The sequence below is a fragment of the Perca flavescens genome, chromosome 10 (genome assembly GCF_004354835.1).
Source record: "Perca flavescens isolate YP-PL-M2 chromosome 10, PFLA_1.0, whole genome shotgun sequence".
Lineage (NCBI taxonomy): Eukaryota > Metazoa > Chordata > Actinopteri > Perciformes > Percidae > Perca > Perca flavescens.
Window position 1 is genome coordinate 19,182,865 of NC_041340.1, and position 21,692 is coordinate 19,204,556.

At 42.2% G+C, this 21,692-nt stretch overlaps 3 protein-coding genes across 12 annotated transcripts in view; all 3 read right to left on the reverse strand.

The window, feature by feature from the left end:
- Positions 1 to 21,692, reverse strand: part of LOC114562568 (protocadherin gamma-A11) — a 262,197-nt gene that overhangs the window by 45,131 nt on the left and 195,374 nt on the right. The window contains exon 1 of one of the 10 annotated variants that reach the window (XM_028589039.1): positions 12,728 to 15,112. The exons of 6 other annotated variants lie outside the window; for them this stretch is intronic. In XM_028589039.1, coding sequence (XP_028444840.1) covers positions 12,728 to 15,109 — 2,382 coding nt within the window. In that variant the 5' untranslated portion in view covers positions 15,110 to 15,112. Of the gene's footprint in view, positions 1 to 3,833; positions 6,580 to 6,738; positions 9,481 to 12,727; positions 15,113 to 21,692 lie in introns of those variants that run through there. 3 more of the 10 variants (XM_028589030.1, XM_028589028.1, XM_028589035.1) reach the window with 3 other exon arrangements.
- On the reverse strand, positions 13,642 to 18,140 carry LOC114562584 (protocadherin beta-16-like). Its single transcript, XM_028589053.1, has 2 exons — positions 15,756 to 18,140; positions 13,642 to 13,722 (listed from the first exon to the last, which is right to left on the reverse strand). Exons 1-2 carry the CDS (start codon positions 18,135 to 18,137, stop codon positions 13,720 to 13,722), a joined length of 2,385 nt encoding a protein of 794 aa, XP_028444854.1. The 5' UTR covers positions 18,138 to 18,140; the 3' UTR covers positions 13,642 to 13,719.
- LOC114562581 (protocadherin beta-16-like) lies at positions 16,670 to 21,304 on the reverse strand. Its single transcript, XM_028589050.1, has 2 exons — positions 18,780 to 21,304; positions 16,670 to 16,750 (listed from the first exon to the last, which is right to left on the reverse strand). Exons 1-2 carry the CDS (start codon positions 21,162 to 21,164, stop codon positions 16,748 to 16,750), a joined length of 2,388 nt encoding a protein of 795 aa, XP_028444851.1. The 5' UTR covers positions 21,165 to 21,304; the 3' UTR covers positions 16,670 to 16,747.

Below are 21,692 nucleotides of genomic sequence, written 5' to 3' on the forward strand. Positions count from 1 at the left end.
TAATATCTTAATTAATGGCAGAAAAGTGATACAAAGGAGATATTTCTTCTTGTTGTGAACATGGCGACCTACACAAGGATGAAATGACACTGTATGGCATATAATGTCTTTTTAGAACTAAATGTCCTACATTGAGCAATCTCCCTCTCCCTTTCTCTTTCTCTCTCTGCAGCAGAGTGGTGCAGCTGGAGAGGGGGAGGGGAGGGATGCAGAAAATGAGATCAGGATGAAAAAGGAAGACTGTTGGAAAACAAGACTGACTACTGAACAGTGGCCAGTGCAGAACTCCACACTTCCACCTCATAGGACATCCAAACGCAACATCTTATGTATGTTCTCGAGCCCACACACGTCTGGTTTACCTGCCTCTATGCAAAGAAAGGTACAATTATTATAGTATGCATGTACTTGCTTGCATTCTCTTCAGTTTCTTGGCAAATAAACACTAAGCATGAATCAGTTTTTGTCCTGCCATTAATCTAATGCACCTGAAGAACACATCCAAATGAATATCTGCACCATAGATTTCAATATAATTACAATCTGTACATGTTTGACCAAACAATGTATCAATAACTGTTACACGCAAAATATGTTCTTCATTAAAAATGCCTGTACAAGCTTTTTTAAATGTCTTTCTAAGAGAAAATAAACTTCTACCCCCCACACACACACACACACACACACACACACACACACACACAGTGAAAGACAAAGTTGGGGTCAGAAACAGAATAGTTTGGTGTCCCAGACAGTTAAGTAGTGTGAATGCTTGCTGGAGAGGAGCTTGAGGTTTAGATTTAAGGATGCTCTCTAACTGCTTCGCCCTATTCTGTACAAGTTCAAATGTGACCTTTTGTATAAAGCAACAAAACAACAGTCCCAGAGGGACAAGTAGCAACATCCATCATTTGGAGAGAGTATAATGCACTGGAGCTATGTACATATTATGCCCAACTGTAGGGAGTTGGGTTGGGAACCGGAGGGTCGCTGGTTCAAGTCCCCATACGGACCAAAGTATGCAAAGGTGCTCTTGAGCAAGGCACCGAACCCCCAACTTCTCGGGCGCCTATCCATCGACAGCTGCATCCCCCTCACTCTGACATTTCTCCATTAGTGCATGTATAGGTACTGAGCATGTGTGTGTCTTTCAGGCCTGTGTATAATGTGTATTCTAACAACAGAGTGAAAACATTGTAATTTCCATTGTGGGATTAATAAAGTATAAGGCATTATTATTATTATTATTATCATCATCAATGCTTTCTGTGATATCATCAGTGTAATAAGGTGTAGTCTGCTTTGTGGGAATTTAGTCACATCCTAGAGTACCTGATATGTCAGATATCTGGGGTATATTGTAAACAAAAATACAATGAGGGTTATAGTACAAACATTAAACACATCCCCAAACACACATGGTGCACAGTGTGTGGATGAGCCCCACCAGCATACACATGGGGACACAGCTGGTCACCAGACAGCTTGGCTACGAAGGCGGGACACTTAAACAAGAGCTTGGGCCGGTGGGAACCAGGAGCTTCTACACATGAGTATAGTTTTATGTTCAGTAACAAGTTTATCAAACTGATGTTTGGAGCTTTGTGTAAGATCCAAAATGAATGATAAAACAACAACATGCTGAAAGGGTAAAGGGTATAAAACAGACTGAACCATTTAGCTGCTTAAAAATATGTTTCTGTGAGCTTTGATCCCTATGGAGACACTGGCCAAAAGAATTTATGGTACTCAGTAAAAACCTCCCATTAACAAACCTGAGAAAATGAGACATACAGATTTAAACACAGTTGAAACAGGTAAAGCAGACACAGATGTGGGCTAATAATGATTACAGACTGCTTCCAGCGGATATGGGGGTTAACACAATTAACCTAGGTTTCTGCCTCATAGTTTGTCAACTTTTCATTTCACACACACCCTGAACATCCTGCAAACACATAAACCACCCAGAGCAATCACACCAGGAACACTAGGTGATCAAATACTTCCTCTGATACTGGAGAAAACTGAGCAAACATAACTGCAGACAGACCACAACCACATTATACAAGCATTTACTTATCACTCATACATCAAGCTTGATCTTGAAGCTTTGTGTCCTTTTATCTAAAGACAAGTGCTATTTTCACTAAATCTACAAGATAACATATCAATTATTTCCCTCAACACAGGTATCATTATAATAACAGGGTTATTTGTGCCCAGTCCACCACACCATCACTTTTAAAACACAACATAGAGCTTTTATATTTAGCATATCATGTAAACCCTCACTCATAGATGAGGTAGGAAATTTAGTCAGTCACTGTTTAACTCTTAATAGCAGTCTATATAATGTTCATCAAAATCCTTATTTTACAGAGTTTGCAGACAGCTGGATATGAATACATGCTAGGTCAGTTTTCTTTTGCCATTCAATGTTTCAGTTCAAACACATTCAGCCTCTGTCCTGATTTCTCCCATCCCCTTGTCACTTGTTATATAACTAATGTAGAGCTCTCTCTCTCTCTCTCTCTCTCTAGTCTTCCATTCCTTTATATTTTATCAAGAAATATCTCACGATGTATGTGTCCTGTACAGGCAGTCAGTACATGTAACTATTACACACATAAGACTTCCCTAAGCCCTCTATCTCAGCAGACAAAGAGGGCTGCAGATCAAAATGGCTGCCGTGGATCACTAACATGAATGCTGCACAGGGATGGTGAAGACTGTGCCGGTTACCACGTGCCTCTTCCCCTCCCCCGCTGCCCCTCTCTTCCTCTCCATCACACTGCATTTTTCCCTCGTTCTCAATCTTCCAAGCACCAGTATGACCGTTCCCTGTTCCCTTATACCACATTTTCTCTTAATCAATATTATTGTGTTGCTCTTTGGATTTGGATTTATTTTACTGATCTGCATTACCCCCCCTTTATTACAGTTTGCCTGCATTCATCCCTCGTCCTTTTCTCTGTATGTAGCCTATGCCGATGGCTGCACCATGTTATGAAGGGAACTAGGTCACTGAAAAAATAGTACACTGCGTGGTTGTATGTTTCTATGTGGGGACAATCTAGCAACGCTTTAGCAGGAATGAAGCCTATAGAATCTCTTTCTTCTGTATTGCCCTCTTACACATACAGTATATAACTAATCATATTTTTACTTGATTTGTCTGCACATCAGTGTAATACATATAATTGCCAGTACTATAAATACATTAATTAATATGAATATCAAATAATGGAATTATTAATACATCATGAAGGATGTAATGTCAAGTATCTGACATAGTGTACCTTACACACAACATATGAAACCACACATGTAGATACAGGTGTAGCTTTTGTCTGAAGCATGCTAGAGAGTCAACAACAGTGAAACACAAAAATGGGAGCACCAGACTTAGATATCATAGTGATATTCCCCGTTTTACGGAGTAACTTAAATATTTAAATTGTTGTTGTGTGTTTGGTCAGTAGAAAGGTAAGGTGCATGGCAGGGGGCACAATAACATATCCAATGTTGGCATATATATATATATATATATGTTCAATATACTAGTAGTAGGATTTTGCATTCTTATACCCAAATTTAACAGTATACAATGTTAAATCCAGTCATGAGATCAAATATGAGATGCTAAATTGTTGTTTTGGCACAATTAGAAAAGTCTGAAACTGAGTCGAACTTTCAGTGAGTACTACAGTAGGTACAGTAACAGAACTATCCAAATAGTGTGTACAGTGGGCAGTAGCTAAACTGAACTGAAGAAAACAGAAATACAAAGAACAAGGGTTTTAAGGGAACAAGTAAAAGGTTGCTCTCACCTCTGTGAGTATATTCTCTGACTCTGTTTTATGTCTTGGCACTGTCCTGGTAGCACTATGGTCAACACTCAGAGTGCTCTGACTAAAGGGTCGAGAGCACGTGATACCACTCTTACGGGAGTCAGTAGTTCCGTACACCTCGTAACTGAACGCCTGCTTCAACGTACCGGTACCTCCTACGTCTGCGTAAAGGGGCGGGTAATACGGAATAACAGGGAGATTTCCACTGGATTTGTAAAACACGCGCTCTCGTCTCCACCTGTAGATTTTCACTGATATAATAACCACTAAACACGTGATGAAGAGGAAGGAAACTACAGCCAAAGCCAACACTAAGTAAAAAGTCAGGTTGTCATTGTACTCCTTGTCGTGTGTAAAGTCAGTGAACTCAGACAGCACTTCAGGGAAGCTGTCCGCCACCGCCACGTTAACAATGACTGTAGCTGAACGAGAGGGCTGCCCGTTGTCCTCCACTATAACAGTCAGTCTTTGTTTCACAGCATCTTTATCAGTGACTTTGCGGATAGTTCTTATTTCTCCATTCTGTAAGCCCACTTCAAACAGCGCCCTGTCTGTGGCTTTCTGCAGTTTATAGGACAGCCAGGCATTCTGTCCAGAGTCCACATCAACAGCCACCACTTTAGTGACCAGATAGCCCACATCTGCTGAACGAGGCACCATTTCAGCCACCAGAGAGCCTCCAGTCTGGACTGGGTACAGAACCTGAGGAGGGTTGTCGTTCTGGTCCTGGATCAGTATTTTTACAGTCACGTTGCTACTGAGTGGAGGAGAGCCTCCATCCTGCGCTTTGACGCGAATATGGAACTCTTTTGTTTGCTCGTAGTCGAAGGAACGCACAGCAAGTATCTCTCCACTTTCTGCATTTACTGAGAAATAAGCGGAGGCTGACATCCCATTCAATTGGCTATCTTCAATGAAGTATGAAATGCGCGCATTGTTTCCAGAGTCTTTGTCACTGGCTTTGACAGAGATGAGTGAAATGCCAGGTGAATTATTTTCAATTATGAAAGCGGTGCTAAATGGTTGTGGGAACACTGGGGCGTTGTCATTTACGTCCGATATTCTTAAATGAATAGTCTTGTTTGTGGAATAAGGCGGGGAACCCTGGTCCATTGCCGTTATTGTTATATTATATTCTGGCACCGTTTCACGGTCCAAAACGTCGTCAGACATCAGGCTATAAAAATTAGTCGATGATGACTTGATTTTGAAAGGTAACTCTTTGCTAATAAAACACTTAACTTGGCCGTTTTTATCAGAGTCCAAGTCTTTTATATTGAGCATTGCTATAACAGTATCTGGAGCCGAATCTTCTGGTATGGGATTGGAAAGAGAAATTATGCTTATGACAGGGGCATTGTCATTTAGGTCGATCACCTCAATTAGCACCTTGCTTGTGTCGGCCAGCCCTCCTTTGTCTGTAGCTTCAATATCTATTTCATAATATTTCGCTTTTTCATAATCTAACACGTCAATTACTGTAATTTCCCCGGTATGAGGATCCATATTAAAGTGAGATGATGCACCATCGGTATGGTGGGAGAACGAATACGCTACCTCTTCGTTTGCTCCTTTATCGTTATCAGTGGCACTGACTCTTAAAATAACAGTGCCCCTAGAAGCGTTCTCAGGAACGGTTACTCTGTAAACAGACTGACTGAATACTGGTGAATTGTCATTTGCATCCAAAACCACGACATTTATTTTGACAGAACCGGATTTCTGAGGATCACCACCGTCAAATGCTGTCAAAGTTAATTTATGCTCTTCTTGTTTTTCTCTGTCAAGTGACGTGTGAAGGACCATTTCAATATATTTTGTGCCATCAGGGCGAGAAACAGCATTTAATTTGAAATGATCTGTAGGGTTGAGTTTGTATGTTTGAATGGCGTTATGTGCTACATCAGGATCTTTGGCACTCTCAAGTGAATAACGAGCCCCCGGTGATGCAGATTCACTAACCTGGAAACTGTATTCCCTTTTCGAAAAAAACGGAGCATTATCATTAATATCTGTTATCTCTACATCTATTCGATGCAACTCCATTGGATTTTCAAGGATGATTTGGAAATGGAGAGAGCAGGGAGACACTTGCTTGCACAATTCTTCTCTGTCTATCCTTTTAGCCACTACCAAAGTTCCTTTTTCTGCATTCAGACCAATGTACTCACTGCCGTCCTCGGTAAATATCCTAGCCCGCCCAGATTTCAGTCGTTTAACATCCAAGCCTAGGTCCTGAATGATATTCCCGACAACCGAGCCCATCGCCATCTCCTCAGGTATAGAATAACGGACCTGTCCGAGAGCCATTTCTGCGACACAAATGCAGAGAAGCAGCGACCACCATGAAAGTAATTTTTTTTCGGAAACACGACAAAGAATACCCATAATGACGAGAGACTTCACAAAATCCGAATGGCAAAAACAAAACCACCTGTAAAAATCTGACCAAATATTTGATCATGAGCTCATTGCTGAGTGCTGGCTTTGTCAGTCTAGTTCCGATTAAAGAGCTCTAATAACGCATCAGACAGACGAGGGAAGACTTCACTCAGGAAAAGAGCCTTATTTTCCTCACACTAACCAACAGCGGCACTTAGGGACGTGAAAAGAAACTGCAGAAATACCTATATAATGAATATGGATTGAAATCGTATTACTTGTACAGACAGACAGATGCTGTGGTTTGCTTTTACTGTGATTTCTAACCTGGCGCCTAAATGGGAAACATGAGATTCAAATTTTGAACAATAATAGCCATTTAAAGAGACACAGGAAATGTAACTTGAAAAATGAATGGTTAGAAATATGTGATCATGTTGCTCTCCAAGGTTCTGAAGGTAAGAGGAAAGTGACTTCAACGAAGGAACTAGCATATTCTAACCTCTAGAGGAGAGTCTGGTTCATCCAGGATGCTCTTTTCACTCTGTATCCGCTGCATCGTCCCTGTAGAACTGGGGTCCATTATCAGCACGTTCTGACTACCAGCTCTGCCGAACTTACAGTCACTCTTTCTGGAGTCAGTCGTCCTGCACACCTCGTAATTGTACACGTGTTGGAGAGTCCCTGTTCCCAAAGTGTCTGAGTAACGTGGTGGATAATATGGAATCACAGGGAGATTGGAGTGATAAAGGATGCGAGACTGTCTCCATCTGTAGATTTTCACTGATATAATAACCACTAAACACGTGATGAAGAGGAAGGAAACTACAGCCAAAGCCAACACTAAGTAAAAAGTCAGATTGTCATTGTACTCCTTGTCGTGTGTAAAGTCAGTGAACTCAGACAGCACTTCAGGGAAGCTGTCCGCCACCGCCACGTTAACAATGACTGTAGCTGAACGAGAGGGCTGCCCGTTGTCCTCCACTATAACAGTCAGTCTTTGTTTCACAGCATCTTTATCAGTGACTTGGCGGATAGTTTTTATTTCTCCATTCTGTAAGCCCACTTCAAACAGCGCCCTGTCTGTGGCTTTCTGCAGTTTATAGGAGAGCCAGGCATTCTGTCCAGAGTCCACATCAACAGCCACCACTTTAGTGACCAGATAGCCCACATCTGCTGAACGAGGCACCATTTCAGCCACCAGAGAGCCACCAGTCTGGACTGGGTACAGAACCTGAGGAGGGTTGTCGTTCTGGTCCTGGATCAGTATTTTCACAGTCACATTGCTACTGAGTGGAGGAGAGCCTCCATCCTGCGCTTTGACGCGGAAATGGAAGTCTTTGATCTGCTCGTAGTCAAAAGAGCGCACAGCATGGATGACTCCACTATCAGCACTAACGGACACATATGAGGAGACTGGCACTCCGTTAACAGAGGAGTCCTCCAGTATGTAAGAAACACGGGCATTCTGGTTCCAGTCAGCGTCTCTGGCTTTCACTGTGAATATAGAGAGACCTGGTGTGTTGTTTTCTACAATGTAGGCCTCATATGAGCTCCTCTCAAAGACAGGCGCGTTATCATTCACATCAGAGATCTGTAAGGTGAGAGTGACGCTGCTGGAGAGGGAGGGCACTCCCTCATCAGAGCAGGTCACAGTTATATTATACTCAGATCCTGTCTCCTTGTCTAAACCGCTATCTGTAATTAAACTGTAGAAATAATTGGTTGTAGACTTCATCACGAAGGGAATATTATTATTTATACTGCATTGGACCTTGCCATTTTCACCTGAGTCTGCGTCCTCAATGTTTATCATTGTTACAACAGTACCAGGTTTGGCATCTTCTGATATTACGTTAGATTTTGACATTATATGGATATCGGGTTTGTTGTCATTCATGTCAATGACATCGATTATCACTTTACAGGAGTCAACTAGTCCTCCATCATCACTTGCACGGATGTTTATCTGAAATGTTCGAGCTTTTTCATAGTCAACATTTCCTTTCAGCCGGATTTCGCCACGTTGATCATTTACTTCAAATAACCCACGGGCATGATCTAACATACTCGAAATTGAATAAGTTATTCTTCCATTAGATCCGTGATCTGCATCTGTCGCAGTAACTGTCACTACAACTGTCCCTACTGGTTCATTTTCTTTTATAGAGGCTTTATAAATAGGCTGTGTAAAAACAGGAGCATTATCATTCGCATCTAAAACGGTGATTAGAATTTGCATTGTTCCTGTCATCTGCGGCTCTCCTCCATCAACTGCCGTCAGAACTAAAGACAGGTTTTCCTTTTTTTCTCTGTCAAGAGGTTTCTCTAAGACCATTTCGACGTTTTTCGTCCCGTCTGCTTGATCATGCAATTTAACAACAAAATTGTCTGTCGGATCAAGTTTATATGTTTGCAATCCATTTAAGCCTACATCAGGATCAACTGCCCGGTCTAATATGAATTTAGCCCCGCTAACAGCAGATTCACTAATTTTAAATTTGACGTCGTTCTTGTCGAAGGATGGAGGGTTATCATTAACATCTGTGATCTCAATAGTTACACTATAAAATTCCATCGGATTCTCTAATATAATCTGAAAATGCAATGCACAAGGCGTCGTTTGTCCACAGAGCGACTCTCTGTCTATCCTGTGCTTGATGAGGAGGACTCCTCTTTCGTTATTCAGCTCAATATATTCGTCACTGTCTCGAGTAAAAATTCGAGCTTTACCCGACTTTAGTCTTTTAACATCCAAGCCAATATCCCTTGCCATGTTTCCTACTAGAGAACCTTTTGGCATTTCCTCGGAAATGGAGTAGCTGACCTGCCCGAGCACCAAGCTGAGAGAGAGGACCGAGAAAAACAACAGTACTTGCCCTTTCATTGTTCAGCCCGACGTTATTCCAGTGTAAACCTAGTAATGCTTTTAGATTTTTGCCCTCCGATTTTTTCAGTCAACGAAGATTTTTAAAGCATATTCCCAAGATGAAAAAAAAACATTTCCTTTCCTGTATCTCCGATAAAGTCCAGACGGTGTGCTTTGCTTCTGTCTCATTCTCTCTCTAAAATAAACACATGGTGGGAGGTACAATGAGTCTGCGCTAAATCTAATACAGACTAGCCAACAGCGGCACTCTGAGTTGATGAAGTAAATTGCATGAGAAATGTGCAAATACAATTAATATGCGCTGGTAAATAATCAAAAAAAGCAAAGAAAACCCCGTCTTCTGTGAGTGGGCTACTTGATAAATAAAATGGCGCCTAAAGGAGAAACATGAGATGCGAATGTCTGAAAAAATAGATTGTGTGAAAATATAATAGCAATTTAACGAGACACGAGAAATTATAAACTTAAAAAATACATGATTTTAAAAAGCAAAGGTAATCATGTTGTTCTCCAATGTGCTGAAAATAAAAGGAAATGGTTTCAGGCGTGACTTCAACGAAGGAATTGATAGCTAGCATATTCTAACCTCTAGAGGAGAGTCTGGTTCATCCAGGATGCTCTTTTCACTCTGTATCCGCTGCATCGTCCCTGTAGAACTGGGGTCCATTATCAGCACGTTCTGACTACCAGCTCTGCCGAACTTACAGTCACTCTTTCTGGAGTCAGTCGTCCTGCACACCTCGTAATTGTACACGTGTTGGAGAGTCCCTGTTCCCAAAGTGTCTGAGTAACGTGGTGGATAATATGGAATCACAGGGAGATTGGAGTGATACAGGATGCGAGACTGTCTCCATCTGTAGATTTTCACTGATATAATAACCACTAAACACGTGATGAAGAGGAAGGAAACTACAGCCAAAGCCAACACTAAGTAAAAAGTCAGGTTGTCATTGTACTCCTTGTCGTGTGTAAAGTCAGTGAACTCAGACAGCACTTCAGGGAAGCTGTCCGCCACCGCCACGTTAACAATGACTGTAGCTGAACAAGAGGGCTGCCCGTTGTCCTCCACTATAACAGTCAGTCTTTGTTTCACAGCATCCTTATCAGTGACTTGGCGGATAGTTCTTATTTCTCCATTCTGTAAGCCCACTTCAAACAGCGCCCTGTCTGTGGCTTTCTGCAGTTTATAGGAGAGCCAGGCATTCTGTCCAGAGTCCACATCAACAGCCACCACTTTAGTGACCAGATAGCCCACATCTGCTGAACGAGGCACCATTTCAGCCACCAGAGAGCCACCAGTCTGGACTGGGTACAGAACCTGAGGAGGGTTGTCGTTCTGGTCCTGGATCAGTATTTTCACAGTCACATTGCTACTGAGTGGAGGAGAGCCTCCATCCTGCGCTTTGACGCGGAAGTGGAAGTCTTTGATCTGCTCGTAGTCAAAAGAGCGCACTGCATGGATGACTCCACTATCAGCACTAACGGACACATATGAGGAGACTGGCACTCCGTTAACAGAGGAGTCCTCCAGTATGTAAGAAACACGGGCATTCTGGTTCCAGTCAGCGTCTCTGGCTTTCACTGTGAATATAGAGAGACCTGGTGTGTTGTTTTCTACAATGTAGGCCTCATATGAGCTCCTCTCAAAGACAGGCGCGTTATCATTCACATCAGAGATCTGTAAGGTGAGAGTGACGCTGCTGGAGAGGGAGGGCACTCCCTCATCAGAGCAGGTCACAGTTATGTTATACTCAAAGGATCTCTCTCTGTCTAATTCACTATCTGTCACTAAACTATAGAAATTATTTGATGTCGATATCAAAACGAAAGGAATATTGTCATTTATAAAACACTGAACTTTACCATTTTCACCTGAGTCTGGGTCTTGTATGTTAATCATTGTAACGACTGTGTTAAGGTTTGCACTTTCTGATATGATAGCTGATTTAGACATTATTTTAATCCTTGGTTCATTGTCATTTATATCGACGACATCGACAATAACTTTACAAGAATCCGTTAGCCCCCCGTTATCCATTGCGCGTACATTTATCTGAAAAGTTCGTTTCTTTTCATAATCTAAATGTCCAGTTAACCTAACCTCACCACTGTCGTCATTTACATCAAACATATGTCTGACGTCATCTAACGTGTTTGTGATTGAATATGTTATTTTACCATTTAATCCGTGATCAGCATCTGACGCACTGACAGTGGTCACGATCGTGCCTTTTGCAGCATTTTCAGCGACAGTGCCTTTGTATATCGGCTGTGTAAAAACAGGTGCATTGTCATTGACATCTAACACTGTGATGATAATCTGCATTGTTCCTGACATCTGTGGCTCTCCTCCATCTAAAGCCGTCAACGCCAAAGAAATGAACTCATTTTTCTCTCTGTCCAGAGGTTTTTGTAAGACCATCTCAACATTCTTTGTCCCATCGGCTTGGTTGTGCAGTTTAAGTAAAAAATTATCACTTGGCTTAAGTACGTAACTTTGGAGACTGTTTATACCTACATCTAAATCAACTGCTCTTTCTAAAACAAATTTGGCCCCAACAACTGCAGACTCGCTAATTATGAATTTAATTTCGCTTTTTTCGAAGGTTGGTGCATTGTCGTTAATATCTGTAATTTCAACCGTTACGCTGTAAAATTCCATAGGATTCTCTAACACAATCTGAAAATGCACAGCACACGGAGTCGTATCACCGCACAACGCCTCTCTGTCTATTCTCTCTTTAATAAGGAGGACCCCTCTTTCGCTGTTCAGCTCGATGTATTCTCTGCTATCACCAGAGTAAACACGAGCGTTACCCAACCTCAGCCGTTTAACGTCTAAACCTAAATCCAGAGCTATATTACCAACCAAAGAGCCTTTCGCCATTTCCTCCGGAATAGAGTAACTGACTTGACCGAAGACTGAACTAAGAGAGAGGATCGAAATGAACACCAGTACTTGCCGTCTCATTGTTTGAAATTATCTCGGCAAACAGAAACAGCAGTCTTGTAAAATCCGTCAGAAAGATGGACAAGCATTCAAGTAAAATATCAACGAAAACAATCCTCAAATTCCAAGCGAATGAATGATAGTTGTGCCTCGTTGTGTACATCGGCTCATCTACCGAAGACAATGCGATCTGCGAGTGCCCATTCTCTCTAATACATCGAAATGAAGAGGCGGTACTGCTGTAAATATACTACGACTGCAACAGACTAGGCAACAGCGGCCCATTCAGTTCAGAAAGCAAAACTGCAGAAAGTGTGTTGTGACAGGGGAGAGCTAGAAAAGGTTAGACAATAACGTACAAAGGTGGAATTAAATTGTAATAGTATATCCTAGTCCTAATTAATGAAGTGTCTACATTATAATACAATCTAAATGTTTAAACAATATTTAAAAGTCTCAAAAACATGCAAAGTATGGGGGAGAACATTTACTATTTTCTGTCATACTAAATTACACACGTATAAATGTTCCAGGTTGCTCTCCATGGTGCTGAAAAAGAAACGACCAAAGGAATTCACCAAAATGCCGTTAAATAAAGCGTTTGGTAGTGATAAGTAATATGCGAGGACATTTGATTAACACCTTTCTAACCTCTAGAGGTGAGTCTGGTTCATCCAGGATGCTCTTCTCACTCTGTAGCCGCTGCATCGTCCCTGTAGAACTGGGGTCCATTATCAGCACGTTCTGACTACCAGCTCTGCCGAACTTACAGTCACTCTTTCTGGAGTCAGTCGTCCTGCACACCTCGTAATTGTACACGTGTTGGAGAGTCCCTGTCCCCAAAGTGTCTGAGTAACGTGGTGGATAATATGGAATCACAGGGAGATTGGAGTGATACAGGATGCGAGACTGTCTCCATCTGTAGATTTTCACTGATATAATAACCACTAAACACGTGATGAAGAGGAAGGAAACTACAGCCAAAGCCAACACTAAGTAAAAAGTCAGGTTGTCATTGTACTCCTTGTCGTGTGTAAAGTCAGTGAACTCAGACAGTACTTCAGGGAAGCTGTCCGCCACCGCCACGTTAACAATGACTGTAGCTGAACGAGAGGGCTGCCCGTTGTCCTCCACTATAACAGTCAGTCTTTGTTTCACAGCATCTTTATCAGTGACTTGGCGGATAGTTTTTATTTCTCCATTCTGTAAGCCCACTTCAAACAGCGCCCTGTCTGTGGCTTTCTGCAGTTTATAGGAGAGCCAGGCATTCTGTCCAGAGTCCACATCAACAGCCACCACTTTAGTGACCAGATAGCCTACATCTGCTGAACGAGGCACCATTTCAGCCACCAGAGAGCCACCAGTCTGGACTGGGTACAGAACCTGAGGAGGGTTGTCGTTCTGGTCCTGGATCAGTATTTTCACAGTCACATTGCTACTGAGTCGAGGAGAGCCTCCATCCTGCGCTTTGACGCGGAAGTGGAAGTCTTTGATCTGCTCGTAGTCAAAAGAGCGCATTGCATGGATGACTCCACTATCAGCACTAACGGACACATATGAGGAGACTGGCACTCCGTTAACAGAGGAGTCCTCCAGTATGTAAGAAACACGGGCATTCTGGTTCCAGTCAGCGTCTCTGGCTTTCACTGTGAATATAGAGAGACCTGGTGTGTTGTTTTCTACAATGTAGGCCTCATATGAGCTCCTCTCAAAGAGAGGCGCGTTATCATTCACATCAGAGATCTGTAAGGTGAGAGTGAAGTTGCTGGAGAGGGAGGGCACTCCCTCATCAGAGCAGGTCACAGTTATATTATACTCAGAGACTGTCTCTCTGTCTAATTCACTGTATGTCACGATGCTGTAGAAATTAGTGGATGTAGGTGTAATTATAAATGGTATATTTTTATCAATTAAACATCGGACCTTGCCGTTTTCTTCAGAATCAGGATCATGTACACTCATTGCAGCTACCACAGTGTTGGGACGAGAATCCTCTCCTATTGAATTTGATGATGAAATCATATTAATAATGGGACTATTGTCATTAATGTCACCTACATCAATAACCACTTTGCTTGAATCAGATAAACCACCTCGGTCAACTGCCTCTATATCAATCTCATACTTTTTGGCTTTTTCATAATCAATAGGCCCATTTAATATAAGATGGCCGTCTTCAGTAACGAGGAATAATTTGGAAATGCTGCTCACGCTATTTCCAATAACGTAGCTAACCTCTCCATTGGAGCCTTTGTCTACATCGGAGGCACTCAGTTTTGTAATGAGTGTTCCTGTGATGGAGTTTTCTTTTACATTTGCTTTATAAATGTTTTGTGTAAAAATAGGAGCGTTATCATTAACGTCTAATACAGTAATATGAATCTGCATAGTCCCAGACCTCTGCGGTTCTCCTCCATCTATAGCCGTTAACAGTAATGATGCAAACTCCTGTTTCTCTCTATCCAGAGGTTTCTGTAAAATCATTTCGACCTTTTTACCGCCATCAGACTGACTATGCAATTTAAGCATGAAATGATCACTGGGCTTCAGTGTATAGCTCTGAAGACCATTCCGTTCTATATCAGGATCTATTGCTTTCTCTAGCATGAATTTAGAGCCGATGACCGCTGACTCGCTTATTTCAAACCTTCTCTCCTCCTTTTCGAATACGGGAGCATTGTCATTAATATCTGTGATTTCGACAGTAATCGGGAATATTTCTATTGGGTTTTCTAAGGCAATTTGGAAATGCAAAGCGCAAGGCGTTGTCTGACCACATAGAGCTTCGCGGTCTATTCTCTCCTTGATAATGAGGAGCCCTTTTTCCTTGTTAAGCTGGATGTATTCTGCACTGTCTCCTGTGTGGATGCGAGCTTTACCCGCTTGTAGTCGTTTAATATCTAAACCTAGATCCTGAGCTATGTTACCGACCAAGGAGCCTTTGGCCATTTCCTCGGGAATAGAGTAGCTGACCTGGCCGAGCACTGAACTGAGACACAGGACCGAGAAAAACAACAGTACTTGCCGGCTCATTGTTCTGCCAGGCTCATCCGTCGAATCAAACTAACGTGTTCTCCTCTCTTTTGCATTCAGCTACCGCAAATTAAGAAAAAAAAAAAAATCCAGAAGGATCTGTTTGATCAACGATTGAATATGATATTATTCCAATTTGATATTCCGTGCATGTTGGTTCATCTACCGTTGACTGTACGTTATGCTTCGGAGTCCTTCTCGCTTGTGAGAGGACAGGGGATGTCCTAGTATATGAATATAAATGTAAACGCTAAGACGCTGGTCAACAGCGGCCCACTGAGTTCACAAGTCGAAATTACACGAGTTAAAGAAAAACATGTTGCCTGTTACATCTATTGCTGCTGTATAAACCGGCACTCAGCAAATACTATCTGTACGGTTTTGTTGGCAAATTGATGCTAAACTGGACAGTATTTAACCGGAATGAAAAACAACAATTATTGGCCCAAAATAAAGGAAATAATCTGCAGTGTGAACAAAGGAGAAAAAACTTTTAGGTAAAGGGTGACTGTAAAGCGAGAGAAAAATAAGACATAGTGTTATTTTGCTGTCCAAGGTACTGAAACGTTATGTCCTGTAAACGACATCACTGAAAAATAAAAATAAATTAAAGTAAGTAAAGATATCAGAATTGTAACATTCTAACCTCTAGAGGAGAGTCTGGTTCATCCAGGATGCTCTTTTCACTCTGTATCCGCTGCATCGTCCCTGTAGAACTGGGGTCCATTATCAGCACGTTCTGACTACCAGCTCTGCCGAACTTACAGTCACTCTTTCTGGAGTCAGTCGTCCTGCACACCTCGTAATTGTACACGTGTTGGAGAGTCCCTGTCCCCAAAGTGTCTGAGTAACGTGGTGGATAATATGGAATCACAGGGAGATTGGAGTGATACAGGATGCGAGACTGTCTCCATCTGTAGATTTTCACTGATATAATAACCACTAAACACGTGATGAAGAGGAAGGAAACTACAGCCAAAGCCAACACTAAGTAAAAAGTCAGGTTGTCATTGTACTCCTTGTCGTGTGTAAAGTCAGTGAACTCAGACAGCACTTCAGGGAAGCTGTCCGCCACCGCCACGTTAACAATGACTGTAGCTGAACGAGAGGGCTGCCCGTTGTCCTCCACTATAACAGTCAGTCTTTGTTTCACAGCATCTTTATCAGTGACTTGGCGGATAGTTTTTATTTCTCCATTCTGTAAGCCCACTTCAAACAGCGCCCTGTCTGTGGCTTTCTGCAGTTTATAGGAGAGCCAGGCATTCTGTCCAGAGTCCACATCAACAGCCACCACTTTAGTGACCAGATAGCCCACATCTGCTGAACGAGGCACCATTTCAGCCACCAGAGAGCCACCAGTCTGGACTGGGTACAGAACCTGAGGAGGGTTGTCGTTCTGGTCCTGGATCAGTATTTTCACAGTCACATTGCTACTGAGTGGAGGAGAGCCTCCATCCTGCGCTTTGACGCGGAAGTGGAAGTCTCTGATCTGCTCGTAGTCAAAAGAGCGCACTGAATGGATGACTCCACTATCAGCACTAACGGACACATATGAGGAGACTGGCACTCCGTTAACAGAGGAGTCCTCCAGTATGTAAGAAACACGGGCATTCTGGTTCCAGTCAGCGTCTCTGGCTTTCACTGTGAATATAGAGAGACCTGGTGTGTTGTTTTCTACAATGTAGGCCTCATATGAGCTTCTCTCAAAGACAGGCGCGTTATCATTCACATCAGAGATCTGTAAGGTGAGAGTGACGCTGCTGGAGAGGGAGGGCACTCCCTCATCAGAGCAGGTCACAGTTATATTATACTCAGAGGCTCTCTCTCTGTCTAATTCACTGTATGTCACGATGCTGTAGAAATTAGTGGATGTAGGTGTAATTATAAATGGTATATTTTTATCAATTAAACATCGGACCTCACCGTTTTCTTCAGAATCAGGATCATTTACACTCATTGCAGCTACCACAGTGTTGGGACGAGAATCTTCTCCTATTGAATTTGATGATGAAATCATATTAATAATGGGACTATTGTCATTAATGTCACCTACATCAATAACCACTTTGCTTGAATCGGATAAACCACCTCGGTCAACTGCCTCTATATCAATCTCATACTTTTTGGCTTTTTCATAATCAATAGGCCCATTTAATATAAGATGGCCGTCTTCAGTAACGAGAAATAATTTGGAAATGCTGCTCATGCTATTTCCAATAACGTAGCTAACCTCTCCATTGGAGCCTTTGTCTACATCGGAGGCACTCAGTTTTGTGATGAGTGTTCCTGTGATGGAGTTTTCTTTTACATTTGCTTTGTAAATGTTTTGTGTAAAAACAGGAGCGTTATCATTAGCGTCTAATACCGTAATATGAATCTGCATAGTCCCAGACCTCTGCGGTTCTCCTCCATCTATAGCCGTTAACAGTAATGATGCAAACTCCTGTTTCTCTCTATCCAGAGGTTTCTGTAAAATCATTTCGACCTTTTTACCGCCATCAGACTGACTATGCAATTTAAGCATGAAATGATCACTGGGCTTCAGTGTATAGCTCTGAAGACCATTCCGTTCTATATCAGGATCTATTGCTTTCTCTAGCATGAATTTAGAGCCGATGACCGCTGACTCGCTTATTTCAAACCTTCTGTCCTCCTTTTCGAATACGGGAGCATTGTCATTAATATCTGTGATTTCGACAGTAATCGGGAATATTTCTATTGGGTTTTCTAAAGCAATTTGGAAATGCAAAGCGCAAGGCGTTGTCTGACCACAGAGAGCTTCGCGGTCTATTCTTTCCTTGATAATGAGGAGCCCTTTTTCCTTGTTAAGCTGGATGTATTCTGCACTGTCTCCTGTGTGGATGCGAGCTTTACCCGCTTGTAGTCGTTTAACATCTAAACCTAGATCCTGAGCTATGTTACCGACCAAGGAGCCTTTGGCCATTTCCTCGGGAATAGAGTAGCTGACCTGGCCGAGCACTGAACTGAGACACAGGACCGAGAAAAACAACAGTACTTGCCGGCTCATTGTTCTGCCAGGCTCATCCGTCGAATCAAACTAACGTGTTCTCCTCTCTTTTGCATTCAGCTACCACAAATAAAGAAAAAAATAATCCAGAAGGATCTGTTTGATCAACGATTGAATATGATATTATTCCAACTTGATATTCCGTACATGTTGGTTCATCTACCGTCGACTGTACGTTATGCTTCGGAGTCCTTCTCGCTTGTGAGAGGACAGGGGATGTCCTAGTATATAAATACAAATTTAAACGCTAAGACGCTGGTCAACAGCGGCCCACTGAGTTCACAAAACGAAATTACACAGTTAAAGAAAAACACGTTGCCTGTTACATCTATTGCTGCTGTATAAACCGGCACTCAGCAAATACTATCTGTACGGTTTTATTGGCAAATTGATGCTAAACTGTACACTATTTATCCCGAATGAAAAACAACAATTATTGGCCCAAAATCAAGGAAATAATCTGCAGTGTGAACAAAGGAGAAAAAACTTTTAGGTAAAGGGTGACTGTAAAGCGAGAGAAAAATAAGACATAGTGTTATTTTGCTGTCCAAGGTACTGAAACGTTATGTCCTGTAAACGACATAACTGAAAAGTAAAAATAAATTAAAGTAAGTAAAGATATCAGAATTGTAACATTCTAACCTCTAGAGGAGAGTCTGGTTCATCCAGGATGCTCTTCTCACTCTGTATCCGCTGCATCGTCCCTGTAGAACTGGGGTCCATTATCAGCACGTTCTGACTACCAGCTCTGCCAAACTTACAGTCACTCTTTCTGGAGTCAGTCGTCCTGCACACCTCGTAATTGTACACGTGTTGGAGAGTCCCTGTCCCCAAAGTGTCTGAATAACGTGGTGGATAATATGGAATCACAGGGAGATTGGAGTGATACAGGATGCGAGACTGTCTCCATCTGTAGATTTTCACTGATATAATAACCACTAAACACGTGATGAAGAGGAAGGAAACTACAGCCAAAGCCAACACTAAGTAAAAAGTCAGGTTGTCATTGTACTCCTTGTCGTGTGTAAAGTCAGTGAACTCAGACAGCACTTCAGGGAAGCTGTCCGCCACCGCCACGTTAACAATGACTGTAGCTGAACGAGAGGGCTGCCCGTTGTCCTCCACTATAACAGTCAGTCTTTGTTTCACAGCATCTTTATCAGTGACTTGGCGGATAGTTCTTATTTCTCCATTCTGTAAGCCCACTTCAAACAGCGCCCTGTCTGTGGCTTTCTGCAGTTTATAGGAGAGCCAGGCATTCTGTCCAGAGTCCACATCAACAGCCACCACTTTAGTGACCAGATAGCCCACATCTGCTGAACGAGGCACCATTTCAGCCACCAGAGAGCCACCAGTCTGGACTGGGTACAGAACCTGAGGAGGGTTGTCGTTCTGGTCCTGGATCAGTATTTTCACAGTCACATTGCTACTGAGTGGAGGAGAGCCTCTATCCTGCGCTTTGACGCGGAAGTGGAAGTCTTTGATCTGCTCGTAGTCAAAAGAGCGCACAGCATGGATGACTCCACTATCAGCACTAACGGACACATATGAGGAGACTGGCACTCCGTTAACAGAGGAGTCCTCCAGTATGTAAGAAACACGGGCATTCTGGTTCCAGTCAGCGTCTCTGGCTTTCACTGTGAATATGGAGAGACCTGGTGTGTTGTTTTCTACAATGTAGGCCTCATATGAGCTCCTCTCAAAGACAGGCGCGTTATCATTCACATCAGAGATCTGTAAGGTGAGAGTGACGCTGCTGGAGAGGGAGGGCACTCCCTCATCAGAGCAGGTCACAGTTATGTTATACTCAGAGGCTCTCTCTCTGTCCAGATCACTGTCTGTCACTAAACTATAGAAATTATTTGATGTCGATATCAAAACGAAAGGAATATTGTCATTTATAAAACACTGAACTTTACCATTTTCACCTGAGTCTGGGTCTTGTATGTTAATCATTGTAACGACTGTGTTAAGGTTTGCATTCTCTGATATGATAGCTGATTTAGACATTATTTTAATCGTTGGTTCATTGTCATTTATATCGACGACATCGACAATAACTTTACAAGAATCCGTTAACCCCCCGTTATCTCTTGCGCGTACATTTATCTGAAAAGTTCGTTTCTTTTCATAATCCAAATGTCCAGTTAACCTAACCTCACCACTATCGTCATTTACATCAAACATATGTCTGACGTCATCTAACGTGTTTGTGATTGAATATGTTATTTTACCATTTAATCCGTGATCAGCATCTGACGCACTGACAGTGGTCACGATCGTGCCTTTTGCAGCATTTTCAGCGACAGTGCCTTTGTATATCGGCTGTGTAAAAACAGGTGCATTGTCATTGACGTCTAACACTGTGATGATAATCTGCATTGTTCCTGACATCTGTGGCTCTCCTCCATCTAAAGCCGTCAACGCCAAAGAAATGAACTCATTTTTCTCTCTGTCCAGAGGTTTTTGTAAGACCATCTCAACATTCTTTGTCCCATCGGCTTGGTTGTGCAGTTTAAGTAAAAAATTATCACTTGGCTTAAGTACGTAACTTTGGAGACTGTTTATACCTACATCCAAATCAACTGCTCTTTCTAAATCAAATTTGGACCCAACAACTGCCGACTCGCTAATTATGAATTTAATTTCGCTTTTTTCGAAGGTTGGTGCATTGTCGTTAATATCTGTAATTTCAACCGTTACGCTGTAAAATTCCATAGGATTCTCTAACACAATCTGAAAATGCACAGCACACGGAGTCGTATCACCGCACAACGCCTCTCTGTCTATTCTCTCTTTAATAAGGAGGACTCCTCTTTCGCTGTTCAGCTCGATGTATTCTCTGCTATCACCAGAGTAAACACGAGCGTTACCCAACCTCAGCCGTTTAACGTCTAAACCTAAATCCAGAACTATATTACCAACCAAAGAGCCTTTCGCCATTTCCTCCGAAATAGAGTAACTGACTTGGCCGAAGACTGAACTAAGAGAGAGGATCGAAATGAACACCAGTACTTGCCGTCTCATTGTTTGAAATTATCTCGGCAAACAGAAACAGCAGTCTTGTAAAATCCGTCAGAAAGATGGACAAGCATTCAAGTAAAATATCAACGAAAACAATCCTCAAATTCCAAGCGAATGAATGATAGTTGTGCCTCGTTGTGAATATCGACTCCTCTACCGAAGACAATGCGATCTGCGAGTGCCCATTCTCTCTAATACATCGAAATGAAGAGGCGGTACTGCTGTAAATATACTACGACTGCAACAGACTAGGCAACAGCGGCCCATTCAGTTCAGAAAGCAAAACTGCAGAAAATGTATTGTGACAGGGGAGAGCTAGAAAAGCTGAGAGAATAACGTACGAAAGTTGGAATTAAATTGTAATAGTATATATTCCTAGTTAATAAAGTGTCTTCATTATAATACAATTTAAATGTTTAGAAAACATGCAAAGTATGGGGGAGAACATTGACCATTTCATGTCCTAATCAATAGCACATGTATAAATGCTCCATGTTGCTCTCCATGGTGCTGAAAAGGAAAAGACCAAAC